Here is a 21,948-nt window from a genome sequence, read left to right as displayed (position 1 = left end):
AAATACTTAAAAAGACAAAAAAAAAAAAAAAAAAATAAAATCTCTATGTAAACATTCGTTTTTTTACTTTTTCTCTTTGACTTTCAAAAATCTATATTTTACTTTTTTAAAATTTTAAAAATATTTTCAGGGGGTACGACGTTAATGAAGAGGGCAAAATGACCAAATTATCCTTACTTCTTCTATAAAAAAATAATTTTTAATATGCTTTTATCATTTTGAAGGATATTTTTGGATAAATTATAAGAAATGGACGAAAGAGTGATGAAACTTCGACTCAAAGAGACTAAATGCAACAACTTGAAATGCTGAGGGGATAAAATATAGATTTTTAATAGTTAGGAAGGAAAAGTGAAAAAGCGGGTATTTATAAGAAGATTTTTTGTAATTTAATTTTATTAATTATTATAAATTTGGAGAGTTTGTTCTTCTTGTTAGAAGATTTATTTGGCCAAAAGAAATAAAAAAACAATATAAAATATTAAGGGGTAAAAAACAAAATCTAAAAGGCCATGTCGGGCCGCATCCGGCCCTATGGCATGACAAGGCCCATATAAGAATGCGGGCCGGGTTGGGCAAAACCCGTTTTACACCCTTTAACTAAAAGAAACAGTTAATAGATCCACAAAAAGGTATCTCTCTAATAACAATCACATAAAATAATAATAATAATAATAATAATAAACAAAAACTAGAAACAACAACACCAAAAAGGAAAATAAAAGCATGTCCCACATGTCACAATTTGCTTCAATATACATCAATCTACAAAAACTAAAAAAATTATTTTCTTTCTATATGTTTACTCTCTATCTGTATGACTTGCACTTCTGCTTTGAGATTCGAGCTCTTCGAGCCCAGATCAACAGGATGATGAAGCTTGTGATGTCAAACAACCAAAGTGTTTTCAATAGTTAACTCCATCTTCTCAGCTTCAAGCAGGAAATCATCAAAAGATGCTAATGTCTTCAGCTGCTGGTGAAGAGAAGCTATTGTTTTCTGGCACTTTGCTAGCTTATCGGCCGCGTGACCGAGCTCTTTCTCCTGCAGTTCAAAATAAGATTGTTTCAGCAAAGAGCAATTCATGGTCAATCAAGATGATGTATATGTAGTACTGTAACAATTTAGTCCCTAATGTATAGTTAAGATTCTGGTTTCGTCGTAAGAGTTTCGATATAAAAAATTTAGTTCCCTAATGATACTGTTGATGTGGTGCTGTTGACAGATGGTACACTGACATAACAACTTAAAATTGTTGTGTGGAACAAACTTTGGGGACTAAATTGTTGCAATCGAAACGATAAAAGATGAAATGAAAAATGATGGCACCAAACTTTTTTACCTGTTTAATGTTCAAATCCCTGCCAATCATGGGCTGTTTATGATCATATTCACCTTTTCTTCTGAACAACTCATCCTCTAAATTCTGACACTTTGCTGCTAATTTCGCTGACAAAGCCTTCTCTTTGAGGACTTCTTTTTGTGAAAAATCCAAACTTCCACGTAATTCTGCGGCTTTGCTTTGTGCTGACGCGAGCTTAGCCGCCGTTTCTTTTTGCATCACTTTAGAAGCTTCTATCTCAACTGCATTTACTGCAGACAACTTCCTCTCTTCCTCAACGTTCTCTTCTAATGAACTCGCCTTCTTTCGTAACATCTCAACTTCAAGATTTGCCAAGTATAGTTGATCTTCTAGTTCCTTCGCCCTCGCCTCTTTGGCTTCCGCAGAAGTCCGATACATATTGGATAATTCCTCGTTTCTTGCTACCAAGTCCTCCATTTCTTGATATTTAGATTCGAATTCGATCGACAACGCCCTCTCTTCGTCAACTTTCCTTTCTAGTGAACTCACTTTTTCCTTTAACATCATGATTTCTTTATGTGCTAGCCCGAGCTCGAATTCTACTTCTTTTTTCTTTGCCTCTTTTTTCTCCAACAACGCCGTATTCTCCTCAACTTTCTTTTCTAAGAAACTAGACTTGTCCCTCAACATTCTGGCATCCGAAAGTGCGGATTCAAGAAGAAGTTCCGTCTCATTTTTTTTAGCTTCCAATGCATCCATTTTCTTACACCTAGCTTTGAGCTTCTCCGAATAGCACTTCTCGTCTTCGACCTTTTCTTCTAGTAATCCCACCCTCTTCTTTAAGTCCCCGATTTCCATCCGTGCTGCATCGAGTTGAAGTTCCAATTCACCTCTCTTTGCCTCCATAGCTTCTGCTTCTACCTCAAGAGCATGCTTTTCCCCATTTAATACATTCAGCCGCCGTTGCAACTCGTCCGACTTCTCTGACGAAGCCAAAAGCAGATACCGAGCTTTCTCCAAAGCCTTTTCAAGTTCGCCTTTCCCGGTCTCTAACTTCGCAACCTTCTCCTCTAACTCAACCATTTGTCCATTTACATCTTCTAATTCATGTTGCGATAAGCAGCTTCTTCTAACAGTGCATTCAGAATCAGCTTCTAGCTCATGAGCAGAGCTTCCGAGGGAAGCCTCGGGCAATGCCGCGAGCCTTTCCATTTCAAGAAAATCATCCATTAAGTCAATTTCTACCGAAGGAGTGATACTTCTCGTACTTCTCTTCTCACTTTTGAACTGATCAAGCTCGCTAATTAGAGCTGACGCCCACGAATCCGAGCCACAGTCTGATAGACTGTCCGCGATAGATTCCATGCAAACCGAGCTCGGCACAGGCCTAAACTCATTCGTTAGCATCGATTTCCGTGCGGAAGCGCGGAGCCGGCGGCATTCGGCTTCGATCTTGGCGGCCTTCTTTACGCTCTCCAAGTGCTGCTTACTCGCCGCTTCTGCTGCTTTCGTGAGAAGCTCTTTCTCTACTGTCCTGATTTGGAGATCCTCGCGATATGACATTAGTTCAACTTTAAGAGCCGAATTCTCTTTCCCGAGAGAATCGAGTTTTAGGAAAAGCTCATGGTCGAAGGAGATGGAAGTTCCGGCTTTTGATTCCAGCTGGGCTCGGAGATCAACTGCTTTTCTCTCAAGCTCCTGCCTTTCTGACTCCCACTTCTGACTTTGCTGAATGAGACCATCATGAATTTTCTGTTCTTGATCCTGTCTTAACCGTCGGAGATGCCTTAAGCACTCCTTCAGGGCGTCATCGAGGTGTCCAATCCTATCTTCAAGATTCGAGTTCTTTTGAGCTGCAGCATGAAGCTGTTGTTTCAAAGCTGAAACTTCTTTTTCCGCTTTTTCCCAGCCTAGGGCAGGAAATAACAAAAGCAACTCAGCAGTCTATTCAATATCGCTGATACACATGGCCAAATACATTGGCAATCGAATCTGATTTAAATTTAAAACTAGATTCTTCTGTCAAAGAGACAGCAAAAGTAAGATCGACATTCCAAAGACCAGCTTAGGCCCAGCTAGGGCTTCTACAAAGTGTTGTTCAAGTAGAACTGGCTCTAAAAGCATAACCAACTTCTTTTGTTTAAGATCTCCCAACAGCTTTTCGCTGCAGTAGAAGTAGAAGCTTGAATGTAGAATTTCTGCTTCAGAACCAAGTAGCTCATTTCAGCTTTCTGCACCAGCGAAAGCTCCACACAATGTGTTTGCCAAATGCTTGGCTCCTGATTCTCGCAATAGAGGAGTTGTTCCAGAAGTTAAGCCAAGTAGGCATTAAGCAGAAAAGGTCGGACCCTACTAATTCATTTACACATAGTAAACTAGCACTGGAGAAGGATTTAGACTTACAACTTGAAAGTTAGTCCATACTCGAGTAATTTGATAATGACTAGTGTCGACCGCACTAAATGATTATTTAGGTGATATTTTCTTACCTAGAACAGCTTCTTCTGCGACTTTTGCATGCTGGTTCACTAAATCCTCTTTAGCACTTATCTTCAAAAGCGCACCCGATAGTTTCTCAGTCAAAGCCTTTACGGTTTCATTTACTTCGTCAGAAGCACTTTTCGAAGAGATCTCCGGGGATTGAGTGTGATTTGGAGAAACCTTCAACACTTCCTGCTCAGCAACCAAAGTAATCAGTAATTGGTGAACAAATCATCCATACCTCTCACTAAAGTGGAGAAATGTATAAGAAATATCCTAAAGGTCGTAATTCTTAGGACTCGTAGAAACATATATGGTTGGTTTGTTTGCGTGGATCTCGGAGGCTGAACTTGTGACTCTGAGAAAGTCGACGGCGTCGGCATCTATTGCGGCACCAATTTCGCGAGATCACCTAATCTCCCACTCACAATTGTATGGAGATCAACCTTTTGACTTCGGCCTAGTAGGACGCAAAGTTGAGTTCGCAAAACTCGCGAGCTCCTCATGCTCTGATGATGTCTTGCGGTTTTAGGATTTCATTAATATAATCGAAGTTTACGTAGAACAGGAATAGATATCCTCCACAAGAAACTCAAGTTCAATGGAGGTGAAGTTCAACATATCAGCATATACCCTAGAGTAACGGTGAATTAGTGATGATTATGTTGGTAAAATAAAACAATCAAAGTTTCGGAAATGATGTATTTAAATCTGATCTAATTACAATCAACATCTTTATTACCATTTTTTTTGAAATTTTCTCCCACTAATGAAAAAGTACACAATGACAACAAAGAAAAAAGAGGCGCAAAGAGAAAACGGAGAACCATACAAGCTAGCACACATCAAATAATTGGACAAAAAACAAATCAAATCAATAAGATGCTGAAATTTTAATATTTCAAGTGCGCAGAAAAAAAAAAAACGAAGCACCAGAAGCATTGTTTTGGTATGAGTGCAAAGATAAATGAATCAGAATTCAGGAAAAATATGCGAAATCCCCAATGTACATTCACTCAATAACAAATCACCACCCGAACGAACTTTAAAATGTTAGTGTAAGCTTCATTAATATCAAAATTGTTTCAAAATCAACCACACAGCCCCAAAATTTCACTAATTTTTCTTAACAAGGTTCGATCATGTACAAGTCAAATGAATCGAATGATCTAAATTTGCGTAAATGTTCAGAGGATCTAATAAATGTTTTGAATCCAATCCAATCCATGATGAACATAAATTAATGAGACAATATAAATAGCAAAGAGAGCCTCATCTGATCATCTGAACATATGACAAACCACACTGAACATTCGCTCAATTACAGATCACAACACGAACGAACTTTAAAATGTTAGTGTAAGCTTCATTAATATCAAAATTGTTTCAAAATCAACCACATAGCCCCAAAATTTCACTAATTTTTCTTAACAAGGTTCGATCATGTACAAGTCAAATGAATCGAATGATCTAAATTTGCGTAAATGTTCAGAGGATCTAATAAATGTTTTGAATCCAATCCAATCCATGATGAACATAAATTAATGAGACAATATAAATAGCAAAGAGAGCCTCATCTGATCATCTGAACATATGACAAACCACACTGAACATTCGCTCAATTACAGATCACAACACGAACGAACTTTAAAATGTTAGTGTAAGCTTCATTAATATCAAAATTGTTTCAAAATCAACCACATAGCCCCAAAATTTTACTAATTTTTCTTAACAAGGTTCGATCATGTAAAAGTCAAATGAATCGAATGATCTAAATTTGCGTAAATGTTCAGAGGATCTAATAAATGTTCTGAATCCAATCCAATCCATGGTTAACATAAATTAATGAGACAATGAAAATAGCAAAGAGAGCCTCACCTGATCATCTGAAAACCTCGCGGAATGCGAAGATGGTGAGCCCGAGCTCTCGGTCTCGCCACCGGTTCTCTTCTCCGACGGCTTCCGCCGCCACAGCCAACTCCGGCGGTCCATCTTGTGATCTCCGCCGTCCAATTCTCTGTGATCATCACCTTGTTCCTTTCCTTGTTGCCATTAATTGCTGATAAAATCAAACATCCTTCATAAGAAAAAAAAGAAAAAAGAAAAAAAGGAGCAATTTATGAATTAAAGGGTCAAAATTGCAAAATTTTTTGAATGGAAACTCATGCTTGATCATCAAATCCACCAAAAAATAACCCCAAACAAGGGGGGAAAAAAAGGGAATTTTTGGGAGAAAATCCGAGATAAACCCCCCCCAAAAACACAAAATCGGGGTTACAAACAACATAAAAATCCCAACTTGGAAACACCCCAACAAAGTTTTAGTACACAAAATTCGATACAAATCAAAAACCCCCTTAAAAATTACCAAAAAAAAGAGGCCAAAAATTGGTCAAATATAATAATAATACCTGCTTCTCCCTTATCTCTAATATATAATTACAAATGAAGAGAAAATTATGGCATAAGATTTATACAATTCCTACCTATTTTGAAGATTATATGAAGAATAATACTTAAAAAAATCTTAAATTTATGAATGGAGGCGACTTTTTCTCCGTTTTTCAAAACGGAGTCGGCCTCATTCCCGCCTACATTCTCTGTTAATTCTTAGGCCTCTGGTATTAGTACTACAAAGAGAGAGAGAGAGAAGGGTGTAATTAATTAAGCTAGTGATTAAGTAGTGGTTTTTTAAAAAAAAATAGGATAATAATGATTTGTTTATCATTTATTAATGTGGTGTAAATTAAAACAAGGAAAAATTTCAAATACCACCCCATGTGGTTTCGCACTTTCTCATTTTAGTACCCTATAGTTTAAAGTGTATTATTTGCGTACCCTATGGTTTTATTTTTCTTCTTTTGTTATCTCGTCTTCTACTAATTTTTTTTTGTTAAATTAGTGGCAAAGTTAAAAATTAAGGGGCAATTGCTTATATACTCCTGAAAAGTTTTCGACTTTCTGATTTACTCCTCTTAGAAGGCTAATATTGAAAATATCATTTTTATGTTCCAACCTATTTCAAATATATCCTTAAAGTTAAAATCTGTTAATGAACTCTGTTATTTCTATGAAATTACTATTTTGCCATTTCAAGTATACCTTTCTATCATCACTGACTATTCTTATTTGCCCTTAAGAAGGTATGATTAAGGTAGTGATTAAGTAGTGTTTGTTTTTAATTAGGATAATAATGCTTTGTTTATCATTAAATGAAATGTGGTGTATATTGAAACAATCATTAATGTTTCTTGTGGAATACTTGATGTTTATTTGTTTATCAATCTATGCAGTAAATGAGTTCCCAGTTTGGTCAATGTATTTATTTTTTGGGTTAATTACACCAGTGGTCCCAATCTTTTTTTTCATTTTTTTTAATTAGAACCCTAATCCATTTTTTTTGGCAATTAAGTCCCTAATCTTCATAATTTATTTCAATTGGATCATAACAGTCCATTACTTGGTTATGTTTAATGGATTTGCCACGTGGCAGTAGAAGATTGGTTGAATTTTAACAAAAAAGTATCTTAAAATCTAAAAGGTATTTTAAGAAAATACCCTTAAATTATATTATTAAGGAAAAATATTTGGAAGAATTTCTCTTATTTTTTTTAGAATAATTGCATATATATCCTCATAAACTGACCATATTGCATATTTACCTCTGGTAAGAAATTTACTCTATTAACTCTATTTTATTGCTAAAAACTATAAATACTCGCAAAATTTTTTTCTGAACTAGTCAAAACTCATTGTTTAGTATAAATACTATTTTGCCTTTATGATCATGAATGTGACCAATTGAAATGATGAGATAAAGCTTTATCACTTTTTATTAGTAAGGCTTAATTTGGTATTGAAGTTTATCTGACGTCCATTAGATAAAATGGAGTTGAAGTAAAAATATATAGGATGACGCCCATTAGATAAAATGGAGTTGAAGTAGAAGTATATAGGAATATGTTTCTGTGTTCTCCGGTGGGATTGTAGAAAATATATTATAACCGACTCATCATGATATGCAGAACGTAATATTATGTATAGAAACAAACATGGTATTTTTCATCGTACTTCTCACTGCACGTAATACAATGTCCCCGCAATTCCAAACGAAGCCTAAATTAATACTGTTGGATCTATTTTGGCGCCTTCTAGAATATCTTTGTTTGTTAATTTTATGAGAGCGTTACAGTGAATAAGAACAAAATAGTCAATTTAAGTAAAAATATGATGCCTTTTGACTTATCAAGAAGTATATTTGTAAATTTTTAAATTTTGCATGAATATATATATATATATATATATGATGTTTTTTTTTAAAGTTGGGAGCATTAAAAATGCAATATTCTAATTTATTAGTACACATTTTCAATTGTCCCACTTTTTGGTAAATAGTATGGTAAACCATTCAAACTATATGGCATTTGTGAAATTGCCCCTCAGCTTCTTTTTTTTCCTCAATTGAGACCTCTAACTCATTTTTGGAGTCAAGGAATTTTGGTTGAAAATTTTGAAGATTTTATCAAATTTATTAGTGGCTTTACTATATTTAATAAATTTAATTAATTTTAAGAACAAAAAAAATTAGATTGATTAATATTTAATAACTAATAGATTCATTAAATTTGATAAAATTCTTAACTTAACTAAGTATAAAAATGTAAATTAGAAAAAGAAGTTGAGAGAGTCTTGATCAAAAAAATGTTTGAGGGGGCTTTTCAGAATAGTTTATAGCTGAGGGATATCCTTACATTTTTACCTTAAAACAGTCACTAACAAGAAACACTTTTGAGGTTTCTGTTGGGTTTTTTTAATTTTATTTTAATATCTAGTAAATGAGTTTCCAATTTGGTCAATGTATTTATATTTCTATTTATATACCAAAAAACCTAGTGGGTTACATGCATCTTATAAAAATGAGGGTTTGAGGCATATAAATGGGCTTTTTTTTTTTGGATCATGTGAAATGTAAGAGAAAATGGAAATTATTGCTTGCACTTGGTGTGGCACATCACCCAAACACTATTTTAAAAAATCATAGAAATGATGGTTGTTTATTAATTTAATATTTTTTTTTATTAGACGACCAGATTGAAAGTATATGATAAGACGGATATACAGTACTTTTATTGGCCAATGAGTCATAGGACTATTTGGCAAATGAAAACTTTCAATGCATATAATTGCTTAATTTTATAAATTGCACCATTAGAGTTTTCAAGTTTAACATTACGGTCTTGTAAGGTGTTTCTGATGCTAATATTATTATATTTTCTTTTAAAGATAATCGTATACAATATAAATAAACACTTTTTGCTCCACGTGGAATTTGATGTTGAGTGATGATGAGGATACCTATCAACTACCTTATTAGAGAGGAGGAAGTATACTATGTAGCAATCACACCATAGTATCTGTATCCAGCCAGCAACATTTCTCTTTTTGAGTGAAAAATACAATAAAGATATTTTTCTAAAAATTAAAATGGGATGGGTGAACCCCATAAAAATAATTTGATTAGTTGGGAGTCACCATATCAGCAATGTGACTGCTGTATTTTAGACTATTTCTTTAGATAGGGTGGACTGGTAATGTTAGTTTTATGGGAAAACTTCAAAAACTCCCCTTGTGGTTTCAATTTTTTTCACTTTAATACCCTGTGGTTTAAAATGTATCAAGTTAGTACCCCGTGGTTTCTCACTTTATCACTTAAGTACCCTGTGATTTAAAGTGTATCAAGTTAGTACCCTGTGGTTTTGCACTTTATCACTTTAGTACCCTGTGGTTTTAATTTTGTATCAAGTTAGTACCCTATAGTTTTTTAAATCACAAGGTACTAAAGTGATAAAGTGTGAAACCACAGGGTACTAAAGTGATAAAGTGCAAAACCACAGGGTACTAGCTTGATACATTTTAAACCACAGGGTACTAAAGTGATAAAGTGAGAAACCACAGGGTACTAACTTGATACACTTCAAGACCAACAGGGTACTAAAATGAAAAAGTGTGAAACCACAGGGGGGTTTTTGAAGTTTTCCTAGTTTTATTGAATTCTCTCTCTCTCATCTCTCACACACACACACACACGTAGTCCGGCTTGGGTGCTTCTAATAGCACCAAGCACTTGGTGCTACGAAGTTTTCTGCAGTTAGATTTATACTTTTGATCATTTCTACCTGTTAGATCATACTATTCAACCAACCATCCGCTCAACCCTAAAAGACCACTATAATCCTAATCGCACATCCCTTCATCCAAGGACTGAAAATCTAATAGCATTAATAACTTGATGCTATTAGAAATATTCTAGCCTAATTATATATATAATATATATATATATATATAGAAGGAGAACGAGAGAGAGAGAGAGAGAGAGAGAGGTTGAGCTAGAAGTACATCTAAAAGCGTCACCCATTGTACTTTAAGATTTTTAGCCTTTAAATCTGTCCCTAGACTATTAGTACCTCTTGATCACATACTATCTACCTATATACCACCACTCAATTTAATGGGCTACTATCATCCTAAACCCTACAATACCTCCATCTAAGGGCTACAAATCTAGAATCACCAACCCCTGATGCTTTTAGAAGTATTCTAGCTAAATTCTCTCCTCTCTCTCTATATATATATATATATATAATTTTATAATCTTATAATTATCTAGCTGCAGGTAGCAACCACATGCTGATTTTCAAAAGAACAAAAATAAAAATAAGCATTCGAAGGATGCAAAATATAGACTTAATATATATACATATAGAGTTGGACTGGGCTAACTATTAGTAGCAAAATTCCATTATTGCTACCAATTTTTAGCTTTGGAATCAACTCTTTTCATTATTTCTAACCATTGGATTAAATACTATAACCCAGTGGGGACCACTCAACCCTAGGGGAACCACTCAACTCTAACCGACTAATATCATCCTGACCTTACAATTTTTCATCCAAGGATTAAAAATTTGATAACAAAAAGAGCATTTTACTATTGATAGTATTCCAGCCTAATTCTATACACATATATATATAAAGTTGAGCTAGAATACTATCGATAGCAAATGAGCTCCATTGCCACCCATTTGTTTTCGATGATAGAGCCTCCGAATCGACGATCGGCACCGTTGAACATGATCTATATCACTTGAAGTGTTTATAAATTAAATTTTAAATCTTTTGCGACATCATTTGCCTAGTGATCAAAGGGTTTCAAAATTTGTAATTTTAATGGTCGATATGAGGCATTTTCTCGTTTAACGGTGTAAAGATATCCAAATCAATTGAATTTTTGTTAAAAATTTTTTTAAACTATTTAAAACAAGATCTATACTCTTGATCTTGACTACAAGACTTCTATCATCATGTTTTAAAGAATATTCATTTTCAGCCGTTCATTTTAATGTCCACTCGATGGATAAGAAAATAATATCGAAAAAGTATGAAATTTGATTTCTAGATACTTCAAGTGGTATAGATCATGTTCAACGATGCCGATCGTCGATTTGGAGGCTCCATCATCGAAAACAAATAGGTGGCAATGGAGCCCGTTTGCTACCGATAGTATTTCAGCTCAACTCTACATATATATATATATATATATATATTTTTTAAATGTCAAAACTGTAGACACCACACATATTATGGGCAAAGAAACTGTTTGTGATGATCATAACGATGATGACATCCATTGACATGCATAGGGTGCCAACCATCTCTCAACCCTCCTCGACACAACACATGTCCAAATCTTAATTAAGCCTAATCTTAATGATCATAAAACCAAATAATAATGTTTATCATAAACACAAGCCTCTAACTTGCATATATTTTATTATATATGTAATTATTATCATCATACTTAAACTTACATGACAAGGATATGCCTACCATGTTAGGCCTCTGAAGAGTCAAAAATCCTATAATTATTATTATTATTATTATTATTATCATATTCATTATAATTATATTCATCATCTCTCTCCTCAAATGCTTGCCAGCTATACATGTCTAGTTTAAGAAAAATATTATAAACTTCTAATCTTGATTTGTGAAATATTAATTTTATTCTGAGAAACAATAATTAAATACTTGATAGATGACAATTATATATCTAACTCTTACTCTGGATATATGAGAAACTCAAATGAACTTTTGTATCTAATTACCAATGATAAATATGATACATACCTAAAATAATTTACAAATAATTATAATGATCAGGGCCTTAGTATGGACTAAAAGTAAATTTTTAGATTTTTAGATAAATGCTATTTTTTTTTCACTTTTATTACTTTAGAAGGATTACATAAACAACAAGAATATATAATTTCTTAATAAAAATATGAGCTTCAATTGGGGCCTAAAAAAGAATATAACTTGCGAGCATTTTTAGCCGCGAATCTCGTAGTTATAGTTCCTTGCAAATTAAAGAAATGTTGCACAAAAGGACACACCCACAAGTACAATATCTAATAAATGTTAAAAAAAAAAAAAACTTTAAATATCATCCTTGTAGTTTCATACTTTCTTATTTTAGTATTCTGTGATTTAAAGTGTATTAATTTAGTATTCTGTAGTTTCGTTTTTATCTTTTTTTTTATTGATTCCACTAATTTTTTCGTTAAATCAGTGACAAAGTTAAAACTTGAGGATATTAAAGTGAATATTCGATAAACCTAGATAGAGTGTTTGAAATTTTTTGTATATAATTTAACGAAATATTAACGAAAAGACTGACGAAAAGATTAAAATGAAACGACATGACACTAACTTGATACACTTTAAACCATAGAATACTAAAGCGAGAAGGTGTGAAATCACAAGGATGATATTTGAAGTTTACCCTGAATAAATTTCCCTGCCAAAAAATAAACTTATATGCATATATTGTTGCATAATTTAAAGCTACAAATGTATGAAAATCCCCTAACTATATATTGGCTAATTTTGAAATAGCACTATCAACTTAAATTTTTTCTTATTGACACCCTCTCGACTTTTAAGCTTTCTGAATTGTATGATTTTAGCCAATTAAACTAGAAATATTATTAAATTTGTAGGTGAACTTATCAAATTTAAACTTTAATTTTTTATAGCAAATAGAGCAATTCAATATAATAAAATTTTTAATTTGACTAAGTATACATATTAATAGTTTTTAAAAAAAAAGCTGCAAAAATCTCAATCAAAATAAAAGTAGTTGAGGGGTCCATTTCAAAACGGCATATTGTTGTGCGGTTCGCCGTGCATTTTCACCGAATTTGAAACCTAAAATCAAATCGATGACTCCATCACGAATTCGAAAGAAACACATTGGTGCCGAAAGAAAACTTCGGCAAACTTCGGTAGACAGCTATATCAAAAATCGCTTCGGATGAAGAGGCCTCGGCAGAAAGACTGACCTTCGCTATCACCGAGAATAGAAAGTTTAGGAGCTCCCACTTTGGTTGCGAATGAGCAGGTCCAGAGCCCATTTGAAATTAGAAATTAGAAATTCGAAATTCGAATGAGGGTGTGCTGAAGAGATCAAGAGTACTGAGCAAGAAGTATGGAAGTAGTTATCGAACGGACGGTGATGAGCACGAGAATTGCTCTGATCATCGCGACCAGGAGATTATAAAAGAGGTTGTTGATGCCAGTAGGGATGAAGACCCCGACATCAAATCACAAGCCTTTACTTTTTATTCCTACGAGTAGCCGTAACGTATTTTAAAGCCCCGTTTGGTTCGCGAGATAAGCGGGTATAACGAAAGTTATCCTCGCTATTCCGCCAAACGGAATGAAATTTGGCCGGAATATTTTATCCCCGTCAAACCTTCCTATTTTCGGTTATCCCGGAATAGTAAGGAATTTGCTATTCCACCATTTTGGTAGATTAGTACTATTCCAATGCTTAATTTCAAACTTAATTAAAATTATAAATTAAATTAAACTAAATTATATAAATATAATATGTTATATATTATAATACATTATTTTTATTATAAAATTATTAATTGTACTATATTAATACATATTATTTATATTTATATTAATACATATTATTTAATAAAATTATTTTTATTAATTGTTCCCACCACTATTCTTATTTTAAAATTCTAAAAATTAAAAATTTAAATTTTTAAAATTTATAATTTATAATCTCAAAATTAAAGTTTAAAATTTAAATTATAAATTTTAAATTTTAAATTTAAATTTTGATATTTTAAATTTTTGAAATTTAAAATTTAAATTTTGAATTTAAATTTGAGATTTTAAATTTCAAAGTTAAAATTTTAAATTTAGAAATATAAATTTAAAAATTTAAAAATTTAAATCTCAAATATAATAAGTGGATAATATCATATTTTTTATTTATAAAACCTATTATCTTTCTTATTCCATCTTACCTAATCAAACGCTATTTTTTTTTATTCCAAGAATAACCCAATTTTCATCCAAACGCAAAATTAAGATATCTCAATTTATACTTATTTCTGGAATAACTATTTTTTCTTTCCCAAACCAAACTATAAGCAGTCATAATCTAATTCAGGAGTAGCTGCAGGGACGAAGCTATATGGAGGCCCAAATGGCCATGGCCCCCCTCAACTTTTCAATATTTGTTTAATGGTCCTTCAAAGTTTTTTTTTTTTTTTGTGGACCAAGAATAGCTTTAGCCCTCCTAGTTTTTCAATATTTATTTAATAGTATGATGCCAATATAACTCTCTCTCTCTCTTCTCTAATCGGTATACTCTTTTTATTGGTGAAAATATTAAAAGCTTCTTACTTATAGAGTATTTTGTAATATATTTCTTACTCTAAAAATTTTATTTAATAATTTTTTAAAACTTTTATTTATCTTAGGTGAGCTCTTTTATTTGACTAAATCAAGAATTACACTAAATTTAATAGCTATGTTAATTTTATTTAGTAAAAAACTAAAAAATTACTGTTAAATTTAGTAAAATTTCTAAGTTATTTTAATATAATAATATAAGAAAATAATTAGAAGTTAAAGATATGAAAATAAAAAACATAAAGTTCATACTTTTACATTATTTATTTAATTAATAATTTTTTAATAAAAAATTTTTAATTAGATAAAATTTTGTTTATTATTTATTACTAAAATTTCTTTTTAAATATATTTTGACCCTCTCAAGATGGAATCCTAGCTTCGTCCCTGAGTAGCTGTAACGTAAAAGCTCCCCCTTTTGAGCCACTATCTCGCCGACGACCACGATACATAGCCATTCCAATAATCACTGGACCACCTTCTTCCTCACGGGCGAATACCCTTTCATACTGCATGTCGACTATGTCCTGTGCAGAGAACCATCTTCAAGGACCGCATGCAATGCTGTGCAATGGCTCTGTTTGACTCATCTGCGGCTTGAATCAACAGCCGAACCTTGAGAAGCCGAAGCCCTTAGACTTCCGCTAATATCTAAAGACCCCAATACCATCCCTTGAGAGTTGAACTTGATCGGATTGTTCCTTCCCCGGATTCAGCCCACGCATCAAGAAACAACATAAGATGAACGAATCAAATTACACCACGTAATCATGCAGCAATTTCTTTTCCAATATGTATAGTTTTTACCGCTACGTACGATTAAGGGATTATTGCCTATATATCTCTCAAAACTTTGAAAAAATTTCTTTTACTCCTATTTTTTTTTTTTCTTTTCAATATACCCCTCATATGTTCCTCCGTTATTCCAAAATATCCTACCGTTACCATTCGTTAAGTTAATTTGGATTAAACGTGAGTTAATATCTATCATAATTAAAAAAAATTAAAATACCAAGTTTGCCCTTAACTTAAGGGCAAATAAGAAATGTTAGTGATGGTAGAGAAGTATATTTGAAAAGATCAAAAGTCAAAATACTTTTTGTGCCCTTGACTTAAGGGCAAATAAGAAAAGTCGGTGATGATGGAAGAGTATATTTGAAAGGACAAAGTAATAACTTTATACAGATAACATAGTTCATTAATAAATTTTAACTTTAGAGATATATTTGAAATATGTTGGAACGTAAAAAAGGTATTTTTAATATTAACCTTTTAAGAGAGATAAATTAAAAAGTCGAAAACTTTTCAGAAGTATATAAGTAATTGCCCCTAGGATTAAAGTTCTCAAATCAAACACCGCCTAATGATTTTTGTTTTATAGCCATTAAGCCACAAGGGTGCCCCTAAGACTAGATCCTGCCAACCCTACCTCCTCCTTTAATTTCTTTAACTGCACAACCCCAGCTAACATATAGGGATCATAAATCCCTTTCTCAATCACATCCTCACACATTGAAACCGCACACTCTCCTATCATATCTGGCTATATGACAAGGTTGCCCCTGTTTTGGAATGCCAACAGGTCGGATTCAGAGCGGCTTTTCAAAAAATCCGACCCCAAATTCGACTATCAAATTAGAAATTCATACTCAAACCCAAATACGAAGCCAAGTCCAATGGATTTTAAAAATCCGTATACAAATCCGAATCCGACCAAAAATCTAAAAATATATTATATTATATTTAAAATTTTAAAATACAAATTCAAATATAACATCAAATATTTATATATATTATATAATATAAAAATCACTTCAAGTTCGGATCAGGTGCAGATAAAATCCATTTGTTTTCGTTTTTTATACATATATCTAAAACTATATCTGTTTAGCTTCAGATAAATTCGTCTTGTTTGGATTCGGGTTTAGATAAAATTTTGGATATCTATACTCACTGACATCCCTATCCCTGTTGGCAAATTTTGGATTTTTATTTTGTAGTAGCTATCATGTATTACAACATGAAACTTCAAGTTCTTAATGATTCTTTCACTTGTAAAACGGTCATTATTTTAAAGCTTGAAATGTACAAGAGAAAAGTATTTTTATCATTCGAATTTCGTTATTTTTTCTCATGCAGCAGCGAATTACGACGGCAACCCCAGCATGTGATCTCAAAATAAGTTAAGATACGCAACTAAGATCTCGAGCTCTGAAACTATGCGAGACAACTGTAAGTATTGAAAAGTTTAAGCTATCGGAGAGCGAGGTTTTTGTCATTATACTCAACATCTCCTTCATAATTTGTAGCAATGATGAGATAGAGAATACATATATAAGAGTAAGGTTGTTTTCAGGGGTTATGAGAAATTCTTTGTCTTTTGTTTTCCCCTAGGATGGTTAATTAATAATAGCTAAAGGATAGATAAGTTCTCCTGTATAGCATTTGTCACTTGAATCTTCTTAAAACATTAAAATATCTTAGTTTTGTTAAGTTTACCATGTCTTTTTTTAATAGAAAATGTCTAATATAATTCACTATAAGGAAATCTCAATATAATGATACTTTTTAGACGATTTAGACGATACTTAGAAAAAGTGTCCCTAGTGTTTCTATAATATAGCAAATACCGACGCTTCAAAAAATATTGTCATATGAACTCTCTATTATATCAAACTAATTTATTAAATAATAAATTTATTAAATAATAAATTTTACTAGTATTTTTAATTTTTCACCACTTTAAAGCATCAATGTTTAAAAAAATTCCGACTTTTTAAAGCGTCAGAATATATTTTACTGATACTTGGCATAATCATTGGTATAACTCTTCATTTGCTGATGCTTTGACTGAGATTATATTGGACGGCTTTAAACATTGTTAGATATGAAAAAATACGTCCTTTAGATGTTACTTTTCTTTTGTAGTGTAAAATCACCCATAGATGTTCAATTGATAGAGGTGAAAACCTATGCATTATCTTTCTCCGAAGTAAAAACAAGGTATAAGATTTAGAAAAATAATTTGTACTGATTAATATATAAAGAAGTTGTTTGTTGATTGAGAGAAAAGTTAAAAGAAATTGTGCCAGTTATTCGGTTTTAAATGCTTATTTTAATTAGCTTGATTAGTAATAACATGACAGATCAAATACAAAGGATAATTTCTTTAAATGACTTTTTTATTTTTTGTTGTTTGGGAATAAATATTGAGGTAAATAACATGACATGAGGGGGGAAAAGGGGCTTCTCTTTGTCTACTTACAAGAATGGATACATAGTAATGACACTCAGGTGTGGTGAGGAGTGAGGACTCAGAAAAAGATACCTGAGAAAGTGATCAAGTGAGGTCACTTTCTCTCCTGCTCACTACTACTTGATCACATGAGCATTAGTAATTATTGATGTCCTAGTCCCCACCCCACCTTATGTCATGGAACATGATTTGTGGGGAGCCCCAAATATCACCACTACTTTTTAAGGGCTTTGAGAGAGATAGAGATAGAGATAGAGAGAGAGAAAGGAGATATGAATATGGTAATGTGTTTTAGAGAGAGAGAGAGAGAGAGAGAGAGAGAGATTGGTTTTGATTTTGTGGAATTTGAGTAGCATTACTCTTTTTGTTTTTTTTCATTCCATACTATTAAAAGAAAGGGACATGAGAGATGTTTGATGAGACTTAATATTTGATAAGATTCATGAACAATGATGTCACCTTATTAATGATATTGAGAGATTGTGCGGGAGTATTACTCTAATGGTGCGTTTGGTTTGTGCTATAGTAAAATATTATTTAAATAGTGCCCAAATTTTTTCGATTTAATATATTTGGTTATTTCATATATAATATTACAGGTTACTGATTCTGTAATTTATAAAAAATTACAAATTATCTTTTTTCCTCCCCCTAAACCTCTTCTTGACTTTTCTTCTAATTTGTTTTTTGTTAATTTCTTTTGATGTTTTCTTCTCATTTTTTCTTTTTTTTTTTTGTTTTTGGTTACCTTAGCGAGCTTATGATTTCTCACGCTTAATTATTTAAATTTATTGTGTATAGTTTTTGATGCATGTTCCCTATAACTCTGAAAGGTAATTGTTTTTTACCTGTATGATAGTTATTTACCTGTATGATAGTTAAATAAAATACTTTATATTTTTATTTTTAATATTTTAATCATTCATTCACACACCCCTTAGCAGTGCATAGTTTATATTACACACCATAAATTCATTAATCATCAATATATTCTTGTATTATTACATAATTATTGTACCAAACCTACATAATTATCGTACCAAACCAACTGCAAAGCGCAAACCGAAAATATTAAAATTTTTCATTTATTTGGTATTTATCTTTCTTCGTATTTGGTAAGAAGGTGAAAATAATGCAAATTTTTTACGCAGTGATGTCCCAGCTCAACTGTAGTACACTAAACTTCAGTTCTAAGAAACTTTGCTCACACACAACATTCCACACGAACTTAGTTTCTTTATGTGTGAGTTGAGTAAGATAAGTTGATAACTTGAAAAATCCCTCCACAAACCATCTATAATATTCGGCTAAACCGAGGGAGCTTCAAGCTTCAGTATCATTAGTCAGTTTAGGCCAATCTTTGTGCTGGATGTTTGAATATTTTCTTTCTCTTGCCCTTCTAGTATTGTTTGTTGTAAATGCCTTATGTTCATCGGGGATGCCTAGTACACACGGCATTTTTTTGGATGCTCTTCATCTCATCATAATTAAACTTTTAACTTAATCGCTTAACAAAAAATTAAAAAAAGAAAAATAAAAAGCTTTTAATCTAATGATCCAAACAAATTTGGTAAGTGTCATTCACCAAATATTTTCCGGAGCCTCATCCTTAACAATGCCAGTTTTTTTTTTTTTTTTTTTTTTTTTAACAAATTAACTAAACCCGCGCAATCTAAAGGACTTGTTATTTCTTATGAAAACAGTAAATTATAATTTTGTTCTAATTTTTTACCGTGCATAGTACATATTTTTCGCAATTCCAAACAAAGCCTTAACCTAATGTTAACAAAAGTACAACGATTGTGGGAAACGGCCCAAGCCCCATATGCAACAAGGCCCGGCCTTTTGACAACTTGATCTCTCCAGTAATAATTAAAGCCCAATAAAATTGGTTTTCTTTGGTAAATGATTTGTAGGAAATGGGATAGTGGTTTTTTTGTTTACCCTCTTCTTTTCTTTTTTTTTGCTTTTTTGAATGCAAATATTTTTCGCAATTGTTATGCTTGTGAAATTTGTTGAGGCCCAAAACCATCACTGATGAGTGGAAACATAAATGGGCCCAAATTAGGCTTTTCTTATTCGCTTACTTTCATTAGTGATGCTTTCACGCTTTGTTGGCTCGCTTGCAATTAGGGCTGTCATCGAGCTGAACACGAGTAAGCCGGTGCCGGCTCATATTTGCTCTTCTGTTAAACGAAACGAGCGAAAACTGGACGAGTGAGCACGAGCTGGCTCGTGAACAGTAAGTTAGGTTGTCAGCCCTACTACTGAGTAAAATGTTGAAAGAAAATTAAAAAGTTAGAATTTTAATCTAATAATTGACATTCGCAAAATATATGTATCTTTTCATTTAGATTGACGTAAAATCCAATTAGAAGAATTTGGAATATATCTATTTGAGCTATATCGAGCCAAATACGAGCGAGCTTAACACAACTCTTGTTCGTTTTCGGCTCGTTTACTAAACGAACGACCGATCTTAAGCTCATTTTGAGCCGAATATGAGCTGGATCGCGAACAACGAGTTGCATTGCCGGCCCTACTTGCAACGCAATCAGATCAGACGCTGAAAGAAAAAAAAAAAACTTTCACTTGAACATGTTGGATCTCTTGAACTTTCTAATACAATGTTGTAGCTCCATTCCAGAGCATAAGCTAAAATCTAATATTTTAATAAAATAATCATTTTAGCCATTCTCTCATAAGAGTAAATCTCTAGTTTCAGTTCACTTGAAATAGTGTTAAAAAATTATTTTATAGCTAAAAGCAACAATTAAACTTCAGATTTTTTTTTATGGTGAAAAATAAAAGTGAAGTGTACAAATAACGGAGTCTAGCTATCGTGCTTTTAGAAGTGTACGAAAGATTCTGTTCTTTCAAGTTAATTTAAATAATGAAAATTTCGAATCGACGATTGATTCCGACATATTTGATATAAGGTACTTAAAATATCTCATAAAAAAGTGATAATACAATACTAAAATTTTATATTAGAGACATTGATCCAGTCTTAAAGGTGGTGTTTGAATTGGGTACAAGAGGGGGATAAGGAGGTTATTCCCCCTCTTATACCCAAACACCATTTTGGGTGGGTGGGAACAAGTTGTCCCCCCCCTCCCCCCCCCCCCAAGGTTAGAGAGAGAGAGAGAGAGATTTTTGTTTTAAATTAAAAATATAAATTTTTAAAATTAAAATATTTATAATAATTTCAAATAATAAATTTTATTTAAAATTATAAATTATAAATTATTAAATTGATCATTTTTAATTTTAAATTAATTTGATATTTTAATTTTTTTAAATTTTAAATTTGATAATTTTATATCTTTTCAAATTTAAATTTGGTCTTAAATTTAAAATTTGATATTTAAAATTAAAATTTTAAATTTTAATTTTAAATTTTAAATTTTAAAAATTATAATTTTAAATTTAAAAATTTAAATTCAAAAATTAAAAATTTAAATTCAAATATAATGAGAGGGGTAGTATCATTATTTTCTATTTATAACCATCAACTATTTCTCTTATTTTCAATAATCATCCAAACACAATTTTTCTAATTCCAGCTTATACTCACATTTTCATCCAAACAAAAAAAATACTCTTATTCTTACAAAAATCCATACTTATACCTATCCCCGGTATAACTAGTTCCTACTAATTCCCGAACCAAACGAAGCCAAATAGTATAAAGAATTTTGTACTAAAATTTTATTCAATTCATATACTTTTACACCATTAAATTTGCAAAGGCTCGTTTCAATTATTAAAGTTGCTGATTTTAAGTTGTTTTGATAAATAAATAAATAATATAAAAAAAGCACAAAATTTTTAAAATATTTTTAATATTTTAGATCAAGTGTAATAGAATCGATACTCGACTCGAAAGTCCCATAAGTGAAAATAATTTAGAAGTCCGAAGACCCACATGCTTTTAAAAGCGCACTAGCTCGACTCCGGAAAAAAGTTTAGAAAACAACACTGACCGTCCCTAGCGCAAATGGCAAAGGGCTTGGCGGTTAGTACCCGAGGTCCCCAGTTTGAATTTATTCACATTTCCAGCTAAATTTATTTCTAAATGAAATAAACGAAGCGGATAGCATACTACCTATCTCTCAAAAAGAAAACA

At 32.1% G+C, this 21,948-nt stretch overlaps 1 protein-coding gene across 3 annotated transcripts; it reads right to left on the bottom strand.

Moving 5' to 3' along the window:
- LOC109722299 (filament-like plant protein 3) lies at nucleotides 596-13,447 on the bottom strand. Of its 3 annotated transcripts, none has more exons than XM_020250324.1 (5): nucleotides 13,186-13,447; nucleotides 5,663-5,861; nucleotides 3,793-3,976; nucleotides 1,343-3,213; nucleotides 596-1,044 (listed from the first exon to the last, which is right to left on the bottom strand). In XM_020250324.1, exons 2-5 carry the CDS (start codon nucleotides 5,774-5,776, stop codon nucleotides 889-891), a joined length of 2,325 nt encoding a protein of 774 aa, XP_020105913.1. In that variant the 5' UTR covers nucleotides 5,777-5,861; nucleotides 13,186-13,447; the 3' UTR covers nucleotides 596-888. The 3 variants fall into 3 exon arrangements, with proteins under 3 accessions (XP_020105913.1, XP_020105894.1, XP_020105904.1); XM_020250305.1 differs by having other exon boundaries at nucleotides 5,663-5,843; XM_020250315.1 differs by lacking the exon at nucleotides 13,186-13,447 and adding an exon at nucleotides 6,271-6,445 and having other exon boundaries at nucleotides 5,663-5,843.

This window comes from Ananas comosus, linkage group 1 (genome assembly GCF_001540865.1).
Source record: "Ananas comosus cultivar F153 linkage group 1, ASM154086v1, whole genome shotgun sequence".
Lineage (NCBI taxonomy): Eukaryota > Viridiplantae > Streptophyta > Magnoliopsida > Poales > Bromeliaceae > Ananas > Ananas comosus.
Note: the sequence above shows the minus strand (reverse complement) of the source record. Positions and strands in the feature narration are given on the sequence as shown.